At 34.4% G+C, this 27182-nt stretch overlaps 5 protein-coding genes and 2 non-coding genes across 13 annotated transcripts; 4 read left to right on the top strand and 3 right to left on the bottom strand.

Annotated features, from left to right (window-relative positions):
- Positions 1-1829: 1829 nt before the first annotated feature.
- On the bottom strand, positions 1830-10718 carry LOC101207335 (SART-1 family protein DOT2). 7 transcript variants are annotated; one of them, XM_031885180.1, is made up of 15 exons: positions 10249-10718; positions 10104-10155; positions 9948-10014; positions 8356-9230; positions 6954-7092; positions 6801-6855; positions 6500-6619; positions 6331-6427; positions 6187-6256; positions 5991-6050; positions 5199-5811; positions 4340-4752; positions 3560-3780; positions 3379-3463; positions 1830-2231 (listed from the first exon to the last, which is right to left on the bottom strand). In XM_031885180.1, the coding sequence occupies exons 4-15, from the start codon at positions 9228-9230 to the stop codon at positions 2160-2162; spliced, it is 2820 nt and encodes a 939-aa protein (XP_031741040.1). In that variant the 5' UTR covers positions 9948-10014; positions 10104-10155; positions 10249-10718; the 3' UTR covers positions 1830-2159. The 7 variants fall into 7 exon arrangements, with proteins under 7 accessions (XP_031741040.1, XP_031741043.1, XP_011656109.1 ...); XM_031885183.1 differs by lacking the exon at positions 10104-10155 and having other exon boundaries at positions 10353-10474; positions 10560-10718; XM_011657807.2 differs by lacking the exon at positions 10104-10155.
- Positions 10719-11335: 617 nt separating this feature from the next.
- LOC101209933 (probable E3 ubiquitin-protein ligase ARI3) lies at positions 11336-12004 on the top strand. Its single transcript, XM_004141598.1, has one exon. The coding sequence runs from the start codon at positions 11336-11338 to the stop codon at positions 12002-12004; it is 669 nt and encodes a 222-aa protein (XP_004141646.1).
- Positions 12005-14054: 2050 nt separating this feature from the next.
- On the bottom strand, positions 14055-14126 carry TRNAQ-UUG. The gene has a single exon. It is a non-coding gene; the product is annotated as a tRNA-Gln (tRNA).
- A 453-nt stretch (positions 14127-14579) lies between these two features.
- Positions 14580-16193, bottom strand: LOC101209690 (putative UPF0481 protein At3g02645). Its single transcript, XM_004141597.1, has one exon. The coding sequence runs from the start codon at positions 16191-16193 to the stop codon at positions 14580-14582; it is 1614 nt and encodes a 537-aa protein (XP_004141645.1).
- A 2618-nt stretch (positions 16194-18811) lies between these two features.
- Positions 18812-21475, top strand: LOC101209444 (GDSL esterase/lipase At1g71691). The gene is made up of 5 exons (XM_004141596.3): positions 18812-19188; positions 19953-20071; positions 20149-20388; positions 20456-20705; positions 20823-21475. Exons 1-5 carry the CDS (start codon positions 18882-18884, stop codon positions 21047-21049), a joined length of 1143 nt encoding a protein of 380 aa, XP_004141644.2. The 5' UTR covers positions 18812-18881; the 3' UTR covers positions 21050-21475.
- Positions 19671-19742, top strand: TRNAC-GCA. Its single transcript has one exon. It is a non-coding gene; the product is annotated as a tRNA-Cys (tRNA).
- A 1509-nt stretch (positions 21476-22984) lies between the features above and the next one.
- On the top strand, positions 22985-25203 carry LOC101209198 (GDSL esterase/lipase At1g33811). Its single transcript, XM_004141595.3, has 4 exons — positions 22985-23307; positions 23858-23982; positions 24099-24347; positions 24535-25203. Exons 1-4 carry the CDS (start codon positions 23025-23027, stop codon positions 25018-25020), a joined length of 1143 nt encoding a protein of 380 aa, XP_004141643.2. The 5' UTR covers positions 22985-23024; the 3' UTR covers positions 25021-25203.
- The last annotated feature ends 1979 nt before the right edge of the window (positions 25204-27182 follow it).

The raw sequence follows: 27182 nt of genomic DNA, 5'->3' as shown, positions 1-27182 counted from the left end.
TTACAAGAATTATATATATTTTGACATGGACACACAAACAAAATAGAATTCCACGTTTTCTTTATGGTTGTGGACAAATGATATGATATTGCCTTTTCTAAACCAAACAAATCAACAACCAAAAGTTAATTAATCAGTAAGAAGGTCTGAGAAAGCCTGTAAATGAATTAAGTTGTGGTAGGTTACTGTTGAATTAATAATAATATTCCTGTATTGATATAAGAAGAAATTTGGTTTGTGATTGGGAGTCTCTCTTGTCAAATCAATGTTGATATGTGCTTTGACCATTTTTAGAGGAAAAGACAAGAAGAATCACATTGAGACTTTTGATTATGCAAAGTGTTATATTGAAAGAATGAGATATGGGTTATTGACCACACATTCACTAAGTCTTAATTTCTTCATTATACTATGGTTTTCCTTTTCTCTCTTTCTTTTCTCCTTGTCTCTTCTTTTTTTGTTCAACAAGAGATAAATGAAAAAAATATATGTACATATATCTTCACATTTTCATAAGATAAGAAAAAAAAATGTTAACGAACAAAGATCAAAAGATCAAGTTATTGGTCAAACTGCATTAAAAAAAAAAAAAAGAAGGCTGGGTTTTTGTATGATTCTTGATGAAGAGAATGTATAGGGACAAAAAGTTGCATCTATGCACAAAATTAATGAACTTTTTGGAAAGATAGAGTAGCCATAGCTATATTGTGTAGCCACTTCTAAATGTTTTGGAATATATATAAATGTGTGTTGTGTGTATGAATTCTTTTATATTATCCTTAGCTTTTAACTTAGCTTTATAATAATGTTTGGAGTGTGAGTTTATTCAAATAGAATAGTAGTGTAGTACTAAAATCCAAAAAGTCTATTTTCTTATTCCTTCCAATAAATTGTTGAAATTTTAATTAGAAAAAGGGTGTTATGTTCAAATATATTTTTTTAACATATGTTCTTATATATATCTATCTTTTATAATTGTGTTTGAAAGTAGACGTTTCAATTTTTTATCTTTCATGTGATGATATGAAAAGAACTTCTAAACTTCTAAACAACAAACCATGACAAGCACCTGGAATTATTAATTAAGAGCTCAATTAAACTTAATGTTAGATTAATTAGAGGCAATAATAAAGTTTCGTAAGAAAATCTCAAATTCGGTATGCTAAGACAATTATTAGCCATTTGGATAGCTTAAATGGTATTAATTTAATCGATCTTATGCAATGTTGTAAATTGGATTATTCTAAACGAGTAATGCATCAACTAAGAATTAACACTCAACCATATGTTTCAATTTGAGCTACTTGATAGTTAAAACCTATAGCTAACTATCACCAAGGGTAGATCTTTAGCCTACCAAGTGCTTAAATCAAACCTAAACATACCATAGAGCACTTAAATGAAAATGAGACAAACTAAAACAAAATTCAGCAAGAGATAAAAAAAAAAAAAAAAAAATCAAATTCATTTCTCACAACAAATAAAAGATTTCCTAAGCTAGCAAACTTCCATCAACTACTTAATGAATGTCCAAGGTAGACAGTATCATCCAAATGGCCAATACTCTGACTTAAAAAAGAGAACATAAAGAAAAAGGGTTTAGGCCAATATTCCAACCTAAAAAAGAAAAAGACCACATATACTGGGCCAATAGTGTTGCAACGCTCTAAAGAAGCGTTCCAATGCTGCAGCATCGATCGATATTGCACATTGAAGAAAACCTAGAGCGTTGCAAAATGATTTTGCAGTGGTGTGTTTTGTTTGAGTTACTGCATTGTGCACTGTTTTACTCGTTCTTTCATCCCCTCCAACAATGGTGCATAATGTGATTCACTTAACTACATTATAATTTTGTTTAAAGTTTCTGATGTACTTTCACTAGTTGTTACATTTATCTAGCTTGCATAAAACTTGTTCGGCTATTCTTCTAGTCGTGTAATTTGGTAACTTATACAAAAAAATTCCTGACAAAAATGTACACATTCTAAACTCATGACGAGAAAGAAAATAATTGATTGTCATACAAACAATTCAAACATCGAAGAAGAATTGATGGGGGATATGAAATTGAATGAATATACCATGCTGCATCTAGTTGGTAGACTAAAAGTACACTAAACATGGTTTCTTGCAACAAAGTCTGGTATAAATCTAAGACTTCAAACTTTTGCTTTCTTTGTGCCTGTATTTGAAGCTTCCCCTTTACGCTTTATCCCCAAGAAATGTTCAACCTGAAAATAAAATGACAGGCAAGAATTGAAATGAAAGTCTTGAAAGAAAAAATGCTGATACAAAGGAAGTGCTTTCAGTTTGGTATGCCGAAAAGGTTAAAAATGAGAAGTTTGGTAACAAAAGGCAATTGAAAATTTGAACGCCTATGCTTAGAGTGTGTTGAAATGAGATTGGGATACTATGGAATATAGCATTTACTGTTCCGCATGTAACAATGTTATACTATAATCTACACCAATTTAAAAATGAAACTGTTAGGATACTAACAATAATTTAGACCGAAAGGACTGTATAAATGGCTTAAACAGAGGCGGTACTCTGGTTTACTTTATTTATATATAAAGCCAAATGATCCAGATTCACAAGATGAAAAGAAATAACAAGAAACAACAAGGAAAAATGCAGAAAAGATCATACCAGCCTCTTGGTTTTAAGAGACCCTGGTGGCTGCTGTAGCCCTACCTCCTAAAAGATAAAAATACCCTAGCTACTCCAACCTAATAATCCTATTTATAGACTCACATATTCCTCAGCCCAGTGGGCCCTACCACTCAGAACGTCCTTCCAATCATTTCTCCATAATAATTCCCTGTGCAGTTACTTTTCTACCCTTCCTCCTATAAGTATGGATAATTGGGGGTCTTACAGAAACATATATTATATCTTCTCAAACTGGAAAAAGAATTGGCATAAAGTTGAAATCCATTAGATTTTTTATAACCAGTAGATCTCAAAATGGAAAAAAAAAAAATATTGGCATAAATCTAAATCCAATATTTTTTTTTCTTTGCAGCAAAACCATGGAAAGAAGGGGTGGGTAAATACGAGATAATCTTTAAAGGCAGCCTGACAATATAAAAAAGAATGAAATGCTTGTGTTTCGTTTAGATTACACAAAAATGGGATTGTGTAACAGGGTACGTGAGAGGAGGAAGTTGTTGAAGTTGCAAGCATGGAAAGAGAAACAAGTAGCTAACAAACTTGCCTAATATAAGAATAATTGATACTGGCAAGAGATTAGGCTCTAAATGTGTTATAAACCTCCCACCATATTGAATATGTTTCTAATTTATAAATAGCTATCAAATCTAGAGAATTTCTTCAGTAACATAAATTTAATTAAAAGGATAATACAAGAATACTCACTTTTCTGTCACCAAGCATGGGTGTCAAGCCACCTGGGAGATCCTTTTCAACTGTAGCAAAACCACTTCTTGGATCGCTTGTTTGGCTAGAAACATGGAAGAAATGGAAAAACGGTTATAAGCTGAATGGGTAAAAACCAAAACACAAGGAAAAATACATGTTCAAATGAAGCCAAGCATACCCAGGTTTAACGTGGCCGCTGAGGACAAGATAAGGGGTCTTTAGTTGTGCTTGAGCTTCCCTCATTCTCTCCACTGATAAGGAAGGAGTATCAGCATTTTTCATCTGCTTCAACTTTAACTCTTCTTGGTATTGTTTCATGCGCTTTTCTTGCTTCATTTTTCCAGGTCCCTTCCCATGGAACTTGTGAGAGAGTTGACGAAATGACTCCTTTGGAGTCATCTGGTGCAGTAAAAAGGCACAAATGAGAACAGAAATCTCCTTGATCGTAAGCATAGGAATATTGTCACATTCTACAGCCGCCCATGGCAAAGATAGACTAGAAATAATAATCAAACTCCATTGGAATGGGAGAAGATAAAGGTTTAACAACTATAGGCAAAAGCCCTACCCAAACTGTTATTCTAGGCATCTAAAAACATTTCCCTAACTGTTAATCTAGGCATCTAAAAACAAATCCGTCTATTAAGATTTTAACTTGGCGCACGGCTCCTTATTATGCTACCTTTAAAAATCTTATTCTAGGTCTGTCATAAAAAACACACTCAACTTACCATCATCATCTGTCAATCACCTGGCATACATCGTCTGTCAAATTTACACTACTCTTGCTATTCTTCCTCTATCTCACATGCAGATATAACTCTTGCTATCCTTTCTCTATCTCACATACAAATACACCACTAATACTAAAACCAGTAAGTAAATACTGAATATGTGATGCAAGTAAACTAAATATGAACAACTTGACCAGGTAAATTATACAGTCAAGCTAACTTACAATTCTTCCAAATTCATCAGTCCTCTCAATGTGGATCTCCTTTTTGTAATCCACCAAAGAAGATAAACGAGAATCCTTTGACTTAGATTCCTTTGGTTCATCTTCATCAACTATACCAACAAGTTTGCTCTTTCTCTTGTCCATGTTTCTGCCGCCCCATTCAATGCTTTCTTTCAGAGTTCCTCGGTCTTTAAGCAGCTTCAGTGCACTGGATAATCCCTTTCCAACAGGAACTTCGTGGATTGTTTCATCTGGAGCAACTGCCTCGTTTTCCTCAGGAGTGGATTCTTCCATGGCAGTATCTTTGACTTCGGTCCATCCACCATCTTTATCCTTAACATCTTCATGATATTCTTCTTTTGGTATTTCATCATCATCCATAAAGACATCATCTTCCTCTGGTTTATGAGCATCTGAAAGAAAAAAACTGACGTTAATCTTCATGGTTTTCCTTATGTACTTCACTTTTTGAAAACCATATACAGAATGATAAAGCTTTAAAATGTGACATATCCATTTAGTATAGAAAATAGCATGTCAGAATTTCTGTTTTACTTAAATCAAGGAATAGCCATTATAATTCATATTCAGGAAGCACTAGAAAAAAAATCCTCCCGGGGATGATAAAGTGTACATTGAACATCCAAAAAATGGGCAAGGCAGGAAGCCTACAAGAACCATTAACAAAACCAGAAGCCCAAAGCCCAACGAGGTGGGGAAGGGGGGAGAGAATAGATACCAACAAGTGCCCTGTGTTCAAGATTGAACAAGATTGATTGAGGGACTTGTCACTTATAAGGGCAGTCAATTTGAATAGCAATACATGGTAAATCAAAAAAAGGACCAAGGAAAATGATACCTTCATCAAGCTGGAGACCCCAGACAAATTCTTCCATTTCTGTAAATACAACCTTATTTTCCTGCAACTCTCCAGCTTTTGTGCTTTGATCATCAGTTGCCTGACTGCTAGTTGTTGCCGTAGCAAGAAGAGCAACTGCTCCTGGTCCGGATGCTGCATCCTGTTTCTTAAGAGCTAATTTTCTTGCTCTCTCCAATGACTTGTAGAAATCTTCATCATCATCTGCAATGAGAGCATCATCGTTGTCCTCTAATCTGGCAGAGCTATTTTGAACTAATTGTAGAGATCTTGATGCCTCATCTGCTTTAGCATAGGCTGACTGGTATGCATTAAGTCGCATTTCTGCCTCAGATTTCTCTTGTTCCTCTTTTTTCGCTTGCCTTCTAGAATCATTTCGAGAACCAAGGTCTCCAACACCCAATCCAGCAGAAATCGCTTCCGCTTCAAGGGCATCAATATCCAGCTTTTCTTTCTTACGAAGGGATTTCTTTTTTCTGGGCTTCTTAAATTTAAGCATCTCATCTTGAGTGTAATAATCATGTGAGACTTTCGTTGATACATTAAGATCTTCAAAGTGCTTAACTGACGAAGCTCCCTGTAATCTTCTCCGAAGCTGGCAAAGTGCAACCACAACAAGCTCAAAACAAAACATTATATATACTGAACCATTTCCGATCATCATGGGTAGAGAACAAGGTAGTATATAAGAATAGTTACTGGAATAACATTAGGAAGAAACTCCAATTCAAAATGGAGAAACAATCATCTGTACAAAGGCAAAGTACAAATTACCTCCTCAAGCTTCTTTTCTGCATCATTATTAAAACCCCCTCTTCCATCTAGGGTTAGGCCCTGCAACACAATTTGCAGTCCTTAGCGAATATTTATGATCCTATTCTAGAAATGGTTCGTGTAAAGTGTGTGAATAAGATATAGAGGTCCTTATGTTCATAGAAATAGGCAAACAAATGAAAGAAAAATAGAACACCTCATCTGCATCTGCTGGATCATCATACTGTGGAAGCATCTTCTTCTCACCATAATTTTCATCATTAAACCTATAATAGAAAAATGAGCAAGAAGTGAGGCAGCCTATAGAACACCTCATAGAGCACTTCAATAAATGACTTACTTGTCATCATAAATCCCTGTTTTCTTTTTTGCTGCTTTATAGGCTATGTCTCTCTGCTTCTGTTCTCCAATTTCCACATTCTCAAGCACATCTAACTCTGAGGCATAAAAATATACGAGTACTTAAGAACTTTGGGCAAGAAATTAAAGAAAAGAACCAACGTATTTACCTTCATTAACATTGCCATCAGCTAAGATACTCTGATCCTTGAGGGTTAAGACAACTGCACCACCTTCTAGTACTTTGTCTACGCCATGGAGTACTTTAACTCCAGCTAGATCATGATTATCTGACAATTACATACAGAATTAGATAAGCCACCATTATAGAAACATCAAATAACCTCCCTTGCCTTTTTGAAGCATAAACACCTCTTTAGAAGTTTAAAACCACTTACATTTAATTAGACATGGAAGTAATAAAAAAAAGTAAGATTGCACGAAAAGAAGGGGGTGTGTAAGGACTCATACTAGTTGTATCTTCTGGTGCAATATCATCATCGCTTACACCTTGATCTATATTGTCCTGAGAAATCCCAAAATGTCACAATTACAATCACACATGAGTGTCGTCATTATAAAAGAAAAAACTGCAAATGACTCAGTGTTATGCAGTAAACTAACTTGTTCCTCAAAAATCTTTGAAAGCTGTAAGGCTTTCTCTTTTTCAGAAAGTTTCTTCTCCTCAAGTTTACGACTCCTTTTAACCCATGATAAAACCTCAGATTCTTCAGTTTGCTTCTTTAACCTGTCTTCTTTCATGCTGCATCAAGAATTTGATTGAAATGGAGCTTTCAAGTCAATTCACGTATCGGTTAAACGACAAGTACATTTATATGTAAATTCCTAGTCATAACATTAAGTCAGAAGTTCACCTGTAGGGAGAACAAAACTTTAAACAACTTGCTATGACAAAATAAGTATCCACAAACCATCATAGCATCTAAGATAATCATATAACCCTATGTCCAAGAGAGCACAGGATGTTTTAGCAATGCTAAAAACTAAAAAGTTGTAGTTACGTACTAACTTCAACTTTTTTATGAACTCATTGGGGTGAGGACAACAAGCGCTTCTTTCGAGATCATTTTTCCAGATTTGATCTCTTTTTGGATTTGGTTATTTCTAATGCTTCGTTCTAGTGCAAATTATAAGCACCCTTTTAAAGCTTTTAAGTCTTTCTTATCTTGTCTCTCATTTGCATTATTTTCTGTAATCACCTTTGGGTGTTTGGGCTCTGCCCTTTATTGCATTCTATCAATGAAATGTTTCTATTTCAAAAAAATAAAAAGTTGTAGCTATGTACTAGTGTTTTCTTTTAATAGGAGGTTATGTAATACTAATAGTCTATCAAAACAATAAAAACCAAGAACTTCTGGGTCCCTTATCCCAAGAATTTGATCCAAGACTAACAAGTACTAGAATTTCATTGTGGAAGATGCGTGATTTGAACATGTATTTTGGTAACCACATCACAATTTTTTTTTTTTGGCAATCACTGTCTCTTCTGGATTGATCTCATCTGAGTTTTTCACAATAATCCTTGGTGGGACGTTTCACTTCCCCTGCTTGAATTTGCATCACTTATTTTAATTTTTACCATTTATTTTCTTTTCAAATAACTACATATGGTAATCTTTTCAATTCCATATGATGTTGGTCCAGCTCAAAAGTTTAGAAGTAAGAAGGTCATCAACATGACTTGTTAACAAAGCAGCAAGTCATGTAAACATATTACCAACATTTTCCAAGTTAAGTCTAAAACTTCTCTAAATACTAAGTAGGATAAAATACAGTATAAATACACTTGCATTGATTCAAGTTCAATCTACCGAAGGAAACTCTTATTATCACATTATAATGAAATAAAGAAAAACTGAGCGAAATCTACATGGCATCGCATCATTATCAAATTCTGCTGAAATACACCTCACTGTTCATTTTTACCTATCCATGCACTTGATATTCAAAAACATTGACACAGATGACATATTTATAGAAAGTAAAGGGTGAATAATCTACTCACTTCCGAATGCGCTCCTCAAGCATAGTCGAAGAAGCATGACTTCCAACTTTCAACCCATCAAAATTTTCTTCAACTCCCAAATGCTGGACCATGTTACCTTGGTTAACATCTCTGTCCCTGTTATTCTCACCATCACTTTCTAGCATATAATCCTTACCCTCATCTCCAATCCGACCAATTCTTTCCTCGTCATTTTTGCTGCCAATTCCTTCTTTATCTTGTAATTTCTGCTTGTTTTGATCTGTTTTCCTATCATCTTCCAAAATTCTCTCTTTTCCCCTGTCCTTGTCAATGTTCCTATAGCTTTCCTTGTCCTCTTGGTCTCTGTGTTTATCTCTTCCCTTCTCCCTTTCAATTTCATTTGATCGGTCCTTGTCCTTGTCCTTCTTCTTCCTATCCCTATCCCTGTCTTTGTCCCTGTCCCTGTCTTTCTCCTTTCCCCTCTCTTTGTCATGTCCTCGAACAGTATCCTTCTCCAGCTCTCTTTCCCTCTCACGCTCTCTATCCTTTCCTCGATCTTTTCTATCTCTCTCTCTCTCATATTCTTTATCCTTGTAAATATCTCTGTCATAATCTTTGTCCTTAACTTTGCCCCTGCTCCTTTCTTTTTCATGCTCATCTCTGTCTTCCTTCCTTTTTTCCCGACTACGAATCCGATCCCTTTCTGAATCTTTTGCCTCTTTCTCCTTTTCTTTCGATGCATCATCACTAGATCTCTTAGATCGTTCTCGATCTTTACTTCTATGGTCTTTTTCCTCCCCTCGACTACTCTTTCGATGATCCTCACTCCGATGTTTACTTGACTTTTCTGCTCCACTATAACCAAAGTCATCGCCACTTCTCTCATCAGGTGCGGATGACCGTTCCCAATCCATCTGCAAATGTTCAATAGTTTGCCTCTAAATTTCCATTAATGCCTAAAAAGGATAAGTCATACATAAAGATATATACTGAAAAGAAAATTGGAGCAGACTATAACAACAACAGCATAGGGCATTAGTTAAAAACATTGAATGCACGATACTAGTAGGGGTGGTCTTCATAGCAAACAAGGACATTATGGTAGGCAAAAAAACTCACATATGAAGCAGAGGTGAGAGGGAAAGTAATGCAACTTAGTTGTTCTGTTTTTACATTGTCTTTACGGGGTTAATGTTTACGCTTTATCCTTTCCTTTTACTGCACTGTAAATGTTCTATTATTTAGTGCTTGTTCTCGGTTAAATGGTAAAGATAGGTTAGTTTTGTTAGTTTAATAGTGGACTCCCTAGCATTTAAGGTTTTTTTCTCTATTCTTCTGAGATAAAAAATAGATTTGAGATAATCTTTGAAGTTGAGATGTACATAACTTTTTATAAAACTGAGAAGTGCATAGGAGGGTAACTGCCACTAAACTAAATAAACTACGACATGTAACATGCAATAACGAGGTCCCACAATCAAGCGTATTCGTCATGATAAAAACATGGAAATTTCAAAGTGTCAATTAGCAATGCATTCAAGCTATCATGTACAAATTGGTTGGCAAAGCCATAAGCTCGATCAAATTCTGCCCAACCTAGCACCAGGACATTCCATAAGTAAACCACTAACCTCACAGTTAAACCCCGACTATGAACAGAACAATTCTCCTTTGGCTTACCGAATCCTCAATCTCATCCTAAAGCATAACTTAAATTAGTTTCAAGATTTAGGACCTAAATATAGACTGTAATTTAACTCCAAAAATCATTAAAAATTTTGCCCAACCCGTCTTTGATCCAAAACTTCTCTAAAACCTTTAATTTAACACAATCCAAACCTAGGCATAATGAAATTTCAGATATTAAAGCCCAATTTTCAGCAATTTGCAGTGAATTCCGAAAGGACAGAAAAAAAAAACTTCGATACTTACTGGAAATTCCCCAAAACGTAATTAACTTTTGCTGGAAAACACGATAAAATCCTCCAAAACCTGAATCTAAAGTAAAAATAGGATGAAGTCGAAATGGAGCCAACCAAGGATAAACAGCAGACTTCCACACGGCACTATCAATGGAAAACCAAGCCCGAAAAAACCCACTATATTCTAATCTCCGTCGGCAGCGGCGGCGAAATGGCGCTCGGGCAAGGAAGGAGACCTGTGCGCAAGTGAGAAAGAAATTGAGAAGGAAAAACTAACAGAAAAAAAGGAAAGGGAAGAAGAGAGAGAAAGAAAAGAGGCACTAAGAAGCGTGAGTTGCGGTAGCAGGCGGAGATGGGGAGAACCGGGGGGAATTGAAACAAAGAGGAGGAGGGCGGCGATCGGAGATGGGGCATAAGGAAAAGATGGGAAACCCGGGCGCGTGATGGGAAAAGAAAACCTGAGAGTGAGGGAGAAGACGCGCGAAGGATTAACTAAAATCAATTTCTTTTATGGAAATGATTTTTTTACTTAGTTACTATTTTCATTAGACTAAATTTTTATTTTTGTATATGTATACATATATATATTATTAGAAGAATAGACAATTTAATGGATAAAAATCTCAACTTCGAATAAGTGGTTGCATCCTATCTCGAAGAGTTGCATCCCGGTAACATTGAAAAAGTCGCAACTATTCGATAAAAAATTTGTTGTGCATTTATAATTATCATTGGGTTGAAAATTATATAAAGTAGATATTAAATATTAAGTTTAATATTTATCATTTGATTTTAATTTCCTCACCAATCCAAACATGCCACAATAAAATTTTGAAAAAAAAAGTCTCCATTATTCGAAATTGAACCCAACGGACGCATTCCTTCTAATTGTCATATCTTATCAATTTGCATTGGCATTCATTCCCATGCATGCATGTATATTTTCCAAACCAATCACTTTGCAATGGCCACACTCCAAAAAAATCTCTTTTTCCAATGGCTCTCCTGATCTTTATATATTTATCCCTTAACACTGCCAAAATACAGTATTTCTTCCCCATTTCATGAGCCCATTTGAGACAAACATTAACGATATAATGGCAGATGATGATAAAACCACAACCAATTGCAATATCTGTACAGACGACAAAGCCTTGGTGAACATGTTCACAAACCACGAGTGCTCCCATTCCTTCTGCAAAGATTGCATCTCTAATCATATCGCAGCCAAATTGGAAGATAACATAGCCAACGTCAAGTGTCCACAGCCAGGCTGCGAGGCAGTGCTACATCCGGATGTCTGTCATTCCTTCGTCCCCAAAAACGTGCTTGACCGCTGGGGATATGTGTTATGCGAGGCCTTCATTCTAGGGAACCATAGACTGATCTATTGCCCCTTCATGGACTGCTCGGTGGCGCTTATCGATGACGGAGACGAGGCAACGAAGGAAGCAGAGTGTCCGGGGTGTAACAGAATGTTCTGCGCCAAGTGTAATGTGGTGTGGCATGGGGGGGTAGAATGCGAGGAGTTTCAAAAGCTGTGTTTGGAGGAAAAGGAAAGAGATGATCATTTGTTGGCAATAAAGTTGGCGGAGCAGGAGAATTGGAAGAGATGTCCACATTGTAGGACTTACGTGGAGATGATTGAGGGTTGCCCTTATATAATTTGTAGATGTAGAACTAAATTTTGCTATAGTTGTGGAGCTAAGTGGGGTGGCAGTCATGCATGTCCCGAATCTGCTGAGGCACGAAAGTATCATAAATAAAAAAGAGAAATACTTGAGTGCATTGTCAACAAACTCAAAGTTAGAGCTAGTTGTATTCAACTTTGTTTATTTCTAACAATTCATCATCCGTAAAGTTATTGATAGTAATATATTGATGATACATTAAACTTTATCCAAGTATAAATCATTAGAAAGTTCACATAAATAATAATCCTTTAGTAACCTTAACACACATATGTTTGTAAAAATTATGGCTAAATCTTTACTCGCCACTTATGTCATATTTGGCGAATAGTTGATAATAACGACACACATAGATAGGTAGACTTACTTTTTCATGCACTACAACAAAAATGGACTTTCATTACCCATGAATAATAGTAGCCAATAACAAATATGAAAAACAAGTCATTAATCTTTGCTGGAAAAATGTAGATTTTCAGAAATTTCATCTAACAAGTTTGTATTTTTGCTTCATCAATTTATGATTGAACAAATTAAAAGTACACTAAAATGAAAAAGGCATCAAAAGCACGAGAAGATGAAATTTGTTGTAAGTTTCCAACCTTACATGTTTCTTGTGTTGTAATTTAACTATTATAAAACAAGTTCATTAAAAAGTGATCATTTTGGATAAAAACATCATTTTTTCTCGAGTTTGTCTGTACTTATAATTACAATTTTTTAACATCAATACATGACAACGGTAATTAATTAAGTTACAATCGATTATAGAATTAAAGTTGTGACTAACCTTTTTTAATCAATCGAAAATTATCACAAGGAACGATTCGTCGATACATAATTGTGATGACAATTATTTTCATATTTGATGTGAAATCATTTCATTGACGTAATAAAAGTAAAATTATCGTGAGGGACAACTTATTTGAAAAATAAACTATATAATGTCATGGATCATGGAGGTTTTGATCTTGTGTTGTTATTATCTATTATTATTAGAACTATTGTCTATAAACCTTGTTAAAATTAAATAAGTAATTTATTAGAATATTGGTTAACTAACTATAATATATTATAGTTTATGTTAAAGAGTTAAAAGATAGCAAATAATATTGATGGTAAAGATATTAGTAGAAATTTATTAAGTCTAAATAATATGTTTATATTTAAAAATTAATTTTTAGAAGAAACTTTTCATTTTAAAAAGTTTTAATGCGGATTTGATTAATTTAAAGCCAAATATTTCTTCAAAAACAGTAAGAATAAAAGAGCCAAAGAGACGCAATAATTGTGATTAAAAGACTTCTCCATGCACTATTTCCAATGAGGCCATGCAAGAATGCAATGGAATTGGAAAAGACCCTTTTTTTTGTCAAATGGCTCTTCAACTTCATCCTCTCTCTAGTTATATATTTAGTATATTTAACCCTTGCGGTTGATCACAAACGTAAGGCAGTAAGAATAATAATGGAAAGAACATTGAAAGAAGCGTCGGGAATAATGAAGTTGGCGGAGGAGATGAAATGGAAGAGATGCCCAGATTGCAAGAACTTAGTGGAGAGGATTGGGGGTTGCTCTCATATTATCTGCATATGTGGATCTCACTTTTGCTATACTTGTGGAACTCACTGGTCTCCACACCATGAATGTCCCATCTAAATCTCTGTAACATTACTTTTCTTCTCACTGATTATATATATCTTACTTGTTTCTAATTAATAAAACTCTAACTCCATTCTCATGATGATCATCTTAATTGTTTTTTGTTTGCAGGCAGTGCAGGACTAAACCTATAACTATAAACCGATCACACAAGAATGGAAGGATCCTTGGCTTTTCACTCTTTTTTATTAATAGACCACACAACAATATGTAGTCACAAAATTGTACAAATTTCTACTGTAGATCATTGCAGCATACTTGCAATGACAACAAAATTTGCTGCAAATATGACAAACCTTTGATGCTCATCTCGGCTGTCTATTTTTGCAATGATTTTTTTGGTTTATCCATATGTTTAGTTTAGCATACATGTGAAATTTCAATTTCTAAATCACCACACAACTAAAAGAAGTAACACCAAGAGATCTTGTCATCAAAAAAATTGAAAATTGAAAAAATAAAAAGGTCCTACCGGGAGTCGAACCCAGGTCGCTGGATTCAAAGTCCAGAGTGCTAACCACTACACCATAGAACCTTTGGATGCTCAAACAATAATACCATATGTTATATATACAATAAATTAATATATGTATGGAAAGGATTAACTAATAAGCTTTGATTTTCTTTATAGATTAAATTGAGGTTACTTAAATTAAGAAAAAGATAATTAAAAATGTTATCGCTGGCAACAAATAAGGAAAAGTGTATTCTCCAAAAGAAAAATAATATTACAGATAACAAGAATTACAACACGATGACATACACAATTGCACTAACAAAGTTCATCAACTAGTAGTTGATTTTCAAGTTACATTCTTATAGCAAGTAGTATTTTACAATACTTTAAACACTCATTCTACCTATGAACATAACATAGTAGGAGCTTGAATATAAAATCTCTAGGACGTAATAGTCTAATAACCTTACGTCGCAAGTTACTTATACATCTTGGTAACTTCAATATTGTACCAATAGTACTTAATTAACTTCATAACATTTGGTGAAGAGCAGTGGTATTCATAAACGTTCCAAAAGGGCAGCTCAGGAAATTGCAAACAAATCTAGTAGTGACAAGAACAATGAGGAAGACAACGACAAGAACTGCAAAACACTTGTATACAACAGACACAAACTTCTTCATTTTCATTCTCCAGCAATTACCATAACAATTGTTGATCCTCTCGACCATATCCCCCAACCCCATTTCAATATAGCTGCTTTCAACTTCTTGAATAAACTTACTTCCATTCTCAAAATTAAAACCACTATTGAGATGGATTTTCAAGAGGCTTCCTTTCTTCAATTTGCTGGTTGAGTTCTCAACCCCATAAAACAACTCCGCAGCCTCTTCTTCACTGTTCAAATGGTTATGAACAATCTCTGCTTTCTCCAAAACCTTCAAGTCTTTGGAATTTCTCAACAATCCATTCATCAGCGCAGTGTAATTAGCCAAACAAGGCGGATTCAGCTCTGCCATTGCTTCAAATGCCACTAGATTCTTGAGCAAGACATGAGTAAACCCATCAAGATGAATACAAGGCAATGTTAGAGTGAGTGTTGTCTCATCAAAATTACTCTTCAGGATGCCATTTTTGGTGGACTTGAAAGTGAATCCAGCAGATTTCAAGTCTGATGCAGAAGGGATAATTAAAAGGGGGGTTTTCTCAGCCAAATTTGGTTTAGTTATAAAGCTCAAAAGTCTTAACAAGCGTTGGATTAAACCAATGGTCTCTTTGATCTGTTGAATGAAGGCTATGTTAATAACAGAGCCCAAAATGTCCAAGCACTCGCTAAGAAATTCAACAGAAGAAGAAGAAGAAGAAGAATTATCCATTCGAAAACAATGAGCCACAAATACAACCCTCTCATTGGGAATAAGCAAAATTAGAGAATAGAGAAAATGTAGTAAATGATGAGACAAATCGAAGATTTCAGGCAAATAAGAAGAGAATCCAAAACATTCCAGTCGAGGGTTAAAACAGGGCAATTGAAATGGGGAAACAGATACACAAAATTGGTACAGAGAAGGAGCCAAGAAGTTGATGGGTTCTTCGGGGCAGATTTCATTAAGAACAAACAATGGAATCTGATTCTCAAGCTTTACCATATCACAAACAATCTCAAACTCAGACCATAACTTCCCATAAAATATCTCTGAAGGGAACGTAAGGGGACAATTCATATACTCATTTTGAAGTAGGTAAATTAAAAACAAACCATCAATTAGAAGTAGCCATGATAAGGTTTCACCATTAATTTCAAGGGCTTGGTCAAAACAAGCTCGGATTTTGAGCTCCAATGGCGTAAGCCGATCTGAGAGCTTATGGATTTGGGGACCCCATTTCAGATTCTTGGCTTTGCCAAGTTTGAACAACTCCATCTTGTAAAGCTCTGGCTGGAAATGGTGGAAAGGTCCGAAGGCAACATGGCGGGGGAGGTAAGCAGTGGGGTCGACGTCGTGGACGGATTCAGGGAGCCGGAAGACGGAAATGGGGATCTGAGAGGCTGCCAGGAGGGCATCTTGGTTGACTAGATTGTTGATTTGATGAAGCCACTGAGATTTATCGAAGGTTCCGGTGAGAATGGAGAATCCGGAAGCCATTGGCGAGGAAGTGAAGTACGAGGTATCTGCACAGAGCCAAATTTCTGATTGGATTATTTGAATCAAGTGGATAAGATTTTTCCTCTCAACGTAGATTCTGTCACGTGCTATTTTAGTATTTGATTTATTTATTCCGTCACGCCTTTATGTCTTCCCATAGTCTAGAAGGTGACTTTTCAACATTTTTTTCAAGCCAAATGCTCCCAAGTGTGATCGTAAGAGAATTGAATGCTATGATCTCCTTTCTGTTTTTTTGTTTCACCCTGCACACTTCTATACACGAAGATGATGCATTTTGTTGTTTTGTATTCCAGCTTTAGCAACAGCTTCAGCCTCTCGCAAATAGATGAAGCATAGGAACAATTTAAGAAGAAGTGATCCATGTCCTCTTCCTTTCTTCTACGCATCGTCACACACCAGTTTGGATTTAATGTCATGTTGGGGAGCCTCTTTTGTAAGATTGCAATCTTGTTGATGCTTTCATGTATAATAGACCATGTAAAAAATTTACACTTTTTCGAAATGCAAGAACTCCACAGATTTTGAACTATGGCTGGATCATAAATATTCAAACATTGATCAATGGTGTGAATCATCTTTTTTATAGATGCGACAGTAAAATCCCCGTTTTTGTTTAGGTTCCATAGGGGGATGTCACGACCACTTCCTTGAATCAAAACATGAAGAGAGGATTTAAGGTCGATCCATTGACTGACTTCCTAGCTACGAAGAGATCTTCTAAGATTAAGATCTCAGTCAAGAGTGTCGGTGTTCCACATATCTTTGATGGAGCTATCCTTCCCTAGTTGTGTGCCAAAAAAGCCTAGGCTTGTGAAGATAGAGAGGACTATTTACGTCCTAGAGGGTCATACCAGAAACACATACTATCACCATTTTTTATTTTCCAGTTTGTCAGTTTGTATGGGAGCTGAACCAATCCACTCCTTTAATAATTGTTGCTACGACGGTATTTTCTCTTTAAAGGAAAGCCTTCCAGATGAGATTGTTCATATTTGGCCAATATAATACGTTTCCATAGAGGATCTGTTTCATTTATAAATTGCCATAGCCATTTACATAGAAGAGCAAAATTTGTTTCTTTTATGCGACTAATCTCAAGACCCCTTCTCCTTATGGAGATGTGATAATTGGCCATCTGATGAGATGAATATTGCGATTGTGTCTTTAGAATTTCTCCAAATCTTCTCAATATCCTTACAAACTGATGATGGAGCTTTGAATACCGAAAGAAAGTTGGTAAGTAGGTTGACTAGCAAGAGTGAAGTTTGTCAATGTAATTTTGCCTCCTTTGAAAAGATATGAATATTTCCCATCGTTGATTTTTCTGTGGATTTTTTCTATGGTATTGGCCTAGAAATGCTTTGTCAGTAGTTTACCACCCAAAGGAACACCCAAGTAATTACATTGATGGGTAAGAGTACTATGCAGTGTAATACTCCATATTTTAGCCACCCTATTCAATCTGTTTGAATTCACATTAACCGGAGAAATAGTGAATTTGTTGTGGTTTATATATTGAGGCCAAAAGCAAGTTCAAAGAGGTGAAACCTGTATTTCATAATCATACCATTTAATTCTCTCAGTACACACTATATCTTGATATTTGTAATTACGATTTCAAGTCATTGTCGCATAAATGAATTAAAATATCCTTACCATTTGATATGATATAGTTCATTTCAATTTCCAAAGCTAACTAGGGTAAACTAAAGCTGACCTAGTGGTTTCCACCTTGGTGAAGAAAGCTGAAAGAAAGATAAAAGATATACTCTTCACACCCTTCGTTGACGTATAAAGCATATAGCCAATAATAATAATGGAGTAACTCCATTATATTAAAGCCTTCTCTCTGATTTGTGATCAGAGAGTTGAATAATACGTGGTGCCTCAAAACCAGATTGCTTTTATTCAACTACTACTACTACTTGACCGCAATTAAATTATTTCTCAAGTTGGACATTATTGTTTCTATATGTTTATGGCAATAGTCAATAATAGTACTGATACTATTTCAAGAAATATGTATACTGATACTTGTAGTAAACTCACTCTCTTTTTTTTTTTAATAATTTTTTTTGAAGAAAGTATATTTTTCTTTATTATTATAAAAAATGCATAGAAGCAGATGCAACGACTTAGTATTACTTAGTCAAATAGGAAGATTTTGTTGTAGAAGAAGAAGAATAGAATAGTTTAATAGATGATGATCGAGTTGACTTTGTTGGGGAATGGGAACTTCAGAAAGCCGTATGCATGCAGCTGCTAAATATATATTTATTTCAATAATTCTCTCAACCTTCACAACACTTTGCCACATCCTCAACTTATTCAATTTCCCATCCATGTTTTCAAATATATGCAGTAAAATGAAAAAAAAAAAAATGTCAAATTTTGAGCACATATGTAGAGACATGGTAAAGATTGAGTGGAGTGTCAACAAAATAGGGCAAATGATAAGGAAGAATTAAATTAGTAGGATGAACATAGGCAAGGGACAGGTGAATTCATTTATTACTTCTCTGCAAGCCACCGCCTTGTTCATCCTATATAAATAACACCAGTTCCTTCGTATTTCTTTTAAATTAACTCATCATCATCATCATCATCAAATTAGAAAAAGAAATATCATCATCATACAAATAAGTAGATAATAATAATAATAATTCCATGGTTGAGTTGAGGTTGTTTAGGATATCTTCATTAATAATAATGTCGTTGGGTGGTGTTTTGGTAGTGTTGATTACGGCGGCTGCAGCAGTTTCCGGGCAAAATGGTAGTACATACGAGGGAAAGTGGATGGGGGGAATTGGAATGGTGCCAGCCATGTTCATATTTGGAGACTCTCTGATTGATAATGGGAATAATAACAATCTTCCTACCTTTGCAAAAGCTAACTACTTCCCTTATGGTATCGATTTTCCTCAAGGTCCAACTGGTCGTTTCTCCAATGGTTACACTATTGTTGATGAAATAGGTATGTGCTTTCTTTTCTTTCTTTAAGCTATTCAAAATTTATTTGGTTTATAAGAAAATTACATTTAGAAGTGATTTTTATGCACTATACCCTTTACACACAAATTTAACTCAAAATGATGAACTCGTATTAATTCCCATTTTTTTTTTATTAATTGAATGACCTTTCAAGCTTGATGAACTCTCACATACTATATTAAATAAATATTAGGGTTAATTTTTAAAAATAATAAGCAATATGATTGTATACAAAGATTATGAGAGCATATATATTCAACAAGTCTAAAAAATTGTTGTATACTGTTAAAAATTCCTTTTTCATTGGCTAATTATGGAAAGATTAAAGTAATTAGATAGTTTTAACTATACTTTCAAATAAAAAAAAAAATTAGCTTAGCATTTAAACATTGTTGTTATTATTATTTAAAATCTAACATAATTGTATTGTCCAAAATTATAAAAAATGTGTATTAGAAACATCAAGGGTCTATAGCTCAGTGGTAGAGCATTTGACTGCAGATCAAGAGGTCACCGGTTCGAACCCGGTTGGGCCCTTAAATTTAAGATATTTTTTTTTAAATTTTTTATTGAGAAATTCAAAGGAATAAAATGCAATAACCCAATGGGAAAAGCTTAATTTCACTTAATCACAGTATTTAACAACAATTTTCAACCAAAATAATTGATTAATTAAGTTGTAAAGTTCATGTAGAATGAAATTTAGATGATAATTGGGTTTTGGTTGAATAATTTTTGTTGGTGTAGCGGAGTTGCTGGGGCTTCCTTTAATTCCTCCAAGCACATCTCCAGCAACCGGAGCGATGCGTGGACTCAATTATGCCTCTGCAGCTTCTGGAATCCTTGATATCACTGGAAGAAACTTTGTAAGCCACACACACACACATACTACATTATATGTATAATTGAATGATCAATGTGATTAACAATGGCGAACGTGCAGATCGGTCGCATACCCTTCAATCAACAGATAAGGAACTTCGAGAACACGCTGGATCAAATAACTGGAAATCTTGGCGCCGCCACGGTGGCTCCATTGGTGGCTCGCTGCATATTCTTCGTCGGAATGGGTAGTAATGATTACCTTAACAACTATTTAATGCCTAATTATCCCACTAGAAGCCAGTACAATAGCCCCCAGTTCGCTAATCTTTTGATCCAACAGTACACTCAGCAGCTCACCGTAAGTCAAATTTTACTACTTTAATTTAATAAATTGTTAGATTAAAACAATATTTTGGTGTTCGTAGAGGCTTTACAACCTTGGAGGTCGGAAGTTTATAATCCCAGGGATTGGAACAATGGGATGCATTCCAAACATATTAGCTCGGAGTTCTGATGGAAGATGCTCAGAAGAAGTGAACCAACTGAGCCGAGATTTCAATGCAAACCTTAGAACCATGATTTCAAACCTTAATGCCAATCTTCCTGGTTCAAGATTCACATACCTTGATATTTCTCGCATGAACCAAGATATCCTTGCAAACCCAGCAGCTTATGGTACTGCTTTATTCCAACTGATCAGCTTCTTAAAGTTTAGAGACTAAATAGATAGTTTATATATAAAAAAGAAAAGCCTAAAAGTTCTTTTGGGGTACGTCTAAACTTATTTTGTAGGATTCAGAGTGGTGGATCGTGGGTGCTGTGGGATAGGGAGGAACAGAGGACAAATAACATGTCTTCCGTTTCAAATGCCATGTCTAAATAGAGAGGAGTATGTGTTTTGGGATGCATTCCATCCAACTCAAAGAGTGAATATCATCATGGCAAGAAGGGCTTTCAATGGTGACTTATCTGTTGCTTACCCTTTCAACATACAACAGCTTGCCACTCTTGATCTCTAATAAACTTCAACTGGCCTTCATTATAAATATATATATAAATATGCGTGTGCGCGCAATTAGCTATACATAGATAGAGAGAAAATAGAGATTAGAGGGTTGAATAATTTTAGCTCTTAGTGTGTTGGTTTAGTTGCAATATATATCTACTTGGTTTGGCTGTTTTTACCTTTTTTTAGTGTTAAATGTAAATATACATAGATAGATTGTATATGTTCTTTGAACGTGCTACTTTTGTTTTTGTGCTATATGAATCCCTCTTGACACATGTTTGTATTCGATGACAAGATGTCTCAGGTTCAAATCAATTTTTTATACACAATTTAAAGAGAAGGGTGAGAGGTTTGAACTCGTGACCTATTGTCCTCGGACACATATATGTGTCAGTTGAGCTGAATTCATGTTGGTAATTTAAAATATATTTCTATATGTGTTATGATATATATGGTATAATATACCTTAGTGTATATTGGATATACTAAATGTGATATATTCTTATCAACCGTGGTATTTATTATACGTAATAATACCCGCTTTTGTTTTAATATATACCTAGGTACCATTTTCATATGTTAATTGTATATCCTTTATTGAGTACGAAGAATCAATTATCCTAAAAACATAACCCTCAATATATACTACGGTATATCCTAAATTATTTGAATAATGACTATATAGTATATACCTTAAATATATTAAAAAAAAATCAAATGTGGTTAGAATATATTGTATACCTTAAATATACAACAACATATATTAAAAAAAAAAAAAGCTATTCTAAATAGTAATTGTGCCCTAAGTTTATTGTAATTTAGACGTTGTTGTAAACAAAGTATAAGTCCCTTAATAGAGTTTAATGCATGTAGACAGCTTTGATCTTTTTTGGTTGTTTCAAGAGGTTTAAATGACCGAAAGATGAACAACGTATTGGAGCCTTGCTGGGCCGCTCAAATACCTCACCTTCACACAAGACCATACATAACCTATTCAGTTAAACAAAGTCTGGGAAAATATGCAACATCAACCTGCAAGCACACCACATACAATAGATAAAGTAATTCACATGTCATGATATATATTCAATGAAGAAAACACCCCAGCAACTAACTCACCCATATATTAATTAACCAGCTGAAATTAATAGTTTGACTTGATCTCCAAAACAGTTTGGATTTTGACAAGCTAGCTTCTTCATTCCTTTTTTCACCAGTTATAGTATATGATTGAGAGTAAATCAATGGCTTTGGTATATTTTATTCTTTGTAGTCATTTTTTAAAATTCTTTCTTCTTGTTGCAGTATTTGAGAGAGAGGAAAAGAGAATTGTAATGCAATGTGTTTTATAAAATGTGAACAATCTTGGAACACAATCAATTTTAAAAAATAACAATAAACTACTGCTAGAGCAATTCACTGATATACATATATAAAAATGTTCGATATATCAGTTAAATTTGTAAGAACGTAATAATAGTCTACTAAACATGTGTATACATTATGTCATTGGTGCATAAAAATAGTCTACCAATAAATAATTAAAAGAAAAGTCACCTCTAAAGACACATTAATGTTTTATCGATAATATACATAGAAAAGAAAATAGAGTCTTAAAGCCAAAATCCAAACTGCAAATCCTTTTCTTTTTTGTTGTTGGATGTGTCCATAAAATTAAATTTGTTCATGATGTGATCAATGAATTAAAAAACTCATCAGAAGCAAACTCAGATCCATGATCTCCAAGTAGCCAAATATATATCACGAGAAACACTTCAGCCACCGCTGGTTTTTTAAGTAATTTGAAGGAACCCCAAAAACACTTTTTTGTGAAAGAGAAACATGAGAGCTTCATTAATGCGTAATATATATGCCAGTACCCATCCAGCTCATGATGAACCTAACTAAAACAGGGCTATAAATGCAAAGCATTTTGAGAAGAGCGATTTTGTGAGTTATTCAAAATTTGAAAGATCATATTGGGGATGAACATGAGGACATCATCTGAGCCCTTGATTTTGGCTTCAATGATTTTGACAATTTGTTTGTGTATGAGTACTACTGCAAACGCTTGTTCTTCACCGGGGTATCCACCCGGGAGTGGATCAGTTCCTGGTTTCTTCATATTTGGAGATTCTCTAGTTGATAATGGGAATAACAATGGGTTGCTTACGCTTGCCAGAGCCAATTATAGGCCTTATGGTGTTGATTTTCCTCAGGGTACCACTGGCCGCTTTACTAATGGTCGAACCTTTGTTGATGTCTTAGGTATATATGTTTCCTTACCTTCCATTCTTGGTAGTTTTTTTCTTTCTACAATACCTTGAAGTGCTGACTTTTTGGTCATTAGGTGGTACATTTCGGTCGAACTATGCTGATCTTCTTTTTTTTAACAAATCACTACAAGGGAAAGAAGAGATTTCAATAGGCACATTTGTAACAACTCAACTAGACTGATATTCACATTACTTCTTTCTTTTTTGTCATTTAATAATATAGTTAGCTAGGTTTTTACATAATTTGTTGATGTGGACATGTGAGGTTGTGAGTTTGGTTTTGGACTTGCAAATATGTCAAAAAGCTAAGCTCTTTCAATAAGAAGAATATTGATGGCCAAAAGGACAAGACTGTTTCTGAAATTAAAGGTTTTTTTGGCAACTGTATGTGGGGTGGGGGAATGAAATTATATACGAGTTTTTCACTGAATAAATCCATATATATAGATGAAAGAATATTTTAAAATAAGATAATTGAAAAGACGTCCTCAAAAAAAATCTGAAAAGAGACATTAAATGAAATATTCTATACACTATTGCAGCTCAACTACTGGGGTTTAGGACATTTATTCCACCATACAGTAGAACTCGAGGAAGAGCCCTTCTAAGAGGAGCCAACTTTGCATCTGGTGCAGCTGGAATTAGAGATGAGACTGGAAACAATTTGGTATATACATGTATACATATATAATTTTGATTTTTCATACACAAAATCAATTATATTCTTATTTTAAATTGACATTTTTTGTATATATATATATGTTGGTTTGAATTAATTTGAAGGGTGCTCATTTATCAATGAACAACCAAGTGGAGAATTTTGGGAGAGCAGTGGAAGAAATGAGTAGGTTTTTCAGAGGAGACACTGAAGCATTGAGTTGCTATTTAAGCAAATGCATTTTCTATTCAGGAATGGGAAGTAATGACTATCTCAATAATTACTTCATGACTGATTTTTATAATACCAAATCTCAATTCACACCTCAAGCTTATGCCTCTTCCCTTCTTCAAGATTACGATCGCCAACTCAGGGTAAGTATATTTTCGTCATTGTATGCACCGTGGGATTATGTTTCCAAACGCTCATACACTAGTTGCTTTCAATCCTAAGTGATCAGTTAATTCCAAAACCATTGATTTCATGCCATATATATCATTTTGATGGCATTTGTTTGATTTCTGAAGCCAAGGTTAAAACGGATTTGCATTTTTGTTGTAGCAATTGTATCAATTTGGAGCTCGAAAACTAGTTGTGACCGGGGTCGGGCAGATTGGTTGCATTCCTTACGAGCTTGCTAGATATCAAGGTAATAGTAGTCGTTGCAACGAAGAGATCAATGGTGCAATTACCCTTTTCAACTCAGGCCTCCGCAAGCTTGTTGATCGTTTCAACAGCGGTCGTGTTCTTCCTGGTGCTAAGTTTGTGTACCTTGATACCTACAAGAGCAACATCGACTTGATTGAAAATGCCTCCAATTATGGGTTTACAGTGGTAGACAAGGGATGTTGTGGAGTAGGAAGAAACAATGGACAAATAACATGTTTACCACTTCAGCAACCATGCCAAGATCGAAGAGGGTATTTGTTTTGGGATGCATTTCATCCAACTGAGGATGCAAATATTGTGTTGGCTAAGATGGCATTCACATCCCCTTCAAGAGCCTATGCATATCCCATCAACATTCAACAATTAGCAATGTTGTAATTATTATAATATTTACCCAACCACAAACCCTGCACTGTAATTCTCTTTAATTACTTGTTGCTTTCTATAATTATATATGCATGTCAAATAATCCATCGTCTAAAGTTTCTTTCTTTAAAAGTCTTTGTTTTAATTATGCTGTGTTAGCCATGAATGAAATGAAATCCATTATTTCTTTTGCTTTTTGTTTTTCGTTCGTCCAAGGTGTGTGATAAAAAGATGGGGTCTTTTGTGTTAATTTCTAAGGACACCCTATAATAATTATTATTGTCTTTGTATGTATGTGAAAGAAGGAGATTGAAGAATAACAATGTTATGATTTAGCTCATGGGATGGGTTAAATTCTAATGTAATATAGTTCTAGATTTCAAAATGTTACAATTTTATCTTTCAAATTTAAGATTTGTTTCGTTAGGATTAAATGGGATATAAACTTAATCATTATAATTTGTTTTCTCTTTTCCTTTGCAATTACTCCATTTAATAACTATAAATTATTATCATTATGGTCACCTCACCCACATGGTTCTTTTTCTTCTTGGTCATAATGCCATTACAAGTAGTAGTTAGAAGTCTCATGCTTGTGTTCATATAAAAGAAACAGTAATATGGTGTGCAATATCTTCTTACAACCTTAATCTATTATTTGAAGTAGAATTATTAGAAGAAACGATTGGTCATAGCAGCAGCACCACCAAAGGGGTTCGCAAACTTGGGCATAAGATCATGAATAATTGCAGCATTGCTGAGAACTTTGACATCAGGAACTCCTGCTTTTGATTGAAACCATGATCACCACATACATATGGAAAACAATTAATACCATCCAAGATTACAGAACCAACACGATATATATGCAACGTATTATTATCATACAATTTTAGTATGGCTATTAACGTACATCGTGGGATAAATATTTATAGAATAAAAAGAAAATACTGTTTTAGACCTTAGATTTTAGGTCAAGTTTTCTTTTATTACTTCTGATTTTAGTACCTTTCAATACAGTCCTTACTCATTAGATATATCATCATCAGGTAATTACAATTTAATTTCAATGTTGAGATTCAAATATTATTTCATTTTTTTAGTTCTAGGGTACAAAATATACAATTTTAACTTGGATTTTTTTAACTTAGAGACTAAATTTAAATTAAATTAGTTTGGGTGTATGGGGATGTGGACCTGGAAACTGAGTTTTGTACTGAAAGTAATTCATGAAACAAAAAATTCTCATTCTCTCTCTAACATGCCAAAGGCCTAAACCAGCTTTTCTCTTCCACTCTCTGTCTTACATGCAAAGGATGACCTAATTAACTCATTCCTTTCCCTTCCTTCTCTAACGTACAAACTTCCCTTCTCTCTCTCTTACATGCAACACCAACCCCTTTCTTAAAATCTCCACTTTTTCACTTCTAAGGCAATTTTTTTCTTTTTTAAATATGTTTGTGTTTAATTTTTCTATATTCCATCTGATATTAAAGCTGTTGCAGCTGCAGTACTATTATTGAACAAACAGAAATACAAACACAAACTTTAACTAAAAGATCATATATCCATGCCAGGAATTGAAAGCCATATACATATTCATATATAATGACTGTCATAATATACTTTGGGTATATATAATAACAATATTTTAATTTACATGTGTATTTCTAAATGGAAAATAAGTAAAATATAATCTGGGTTTGTTAATTAACCAATAATTTTAGTAGTAATTAAGAGTGTTGCATGTAGAGAAACTAAAGGAATGAAGTATAATTAAAAAATTGGGTTTTACCTTTGGTAGAGTAAACAATGGAAAGAAGGATGAAGAAGAGAAGTGCAGATAGGAGACGAAGCAAACTAAAACTCTTCATCATCATCTTCACTTGTAAACTTTTGCTATTTTCTTTCACTCTTTTCTTAGGGCAAAGAGATGTTGCTGTTGCTATTTATAGAGTGTTTACGTTGAATGCTATTTTGTTGTCTATCTATACACTTTTTTTAACCATCTCTTAAATGAGAAATGGTTGTATTGTCCTTTGGAATTAATACACCATTTTTGGATTTGGTGTATTATTTTATTTCATTCACACTTTTAAAACGACACAACATATCAAGTCTCCATTTGGTAAAATTGTTTATTTTTTTAGTTTTTAAAAATTAAGTCTATTTTC

This window comes from Cucumis sativus, chromosome 5 (assembly GCF_000004075.3).
Source record: "Cucumis sativus cultivar 9930 chromosome 5, Cucumber_9930_V3, whole genome shotgun sequence".
NCBI lineage: Eukaryota > Viridiplantae > Streptophyta > Magnoliopsida > Cucurbitales > Cucurbitaceae > Cucumis > Cucumis sativus.
Note: the sequence above shows the minus strand (reverse complement) of the source record. Positions and strands in the feature narration are given on the sequence as shown.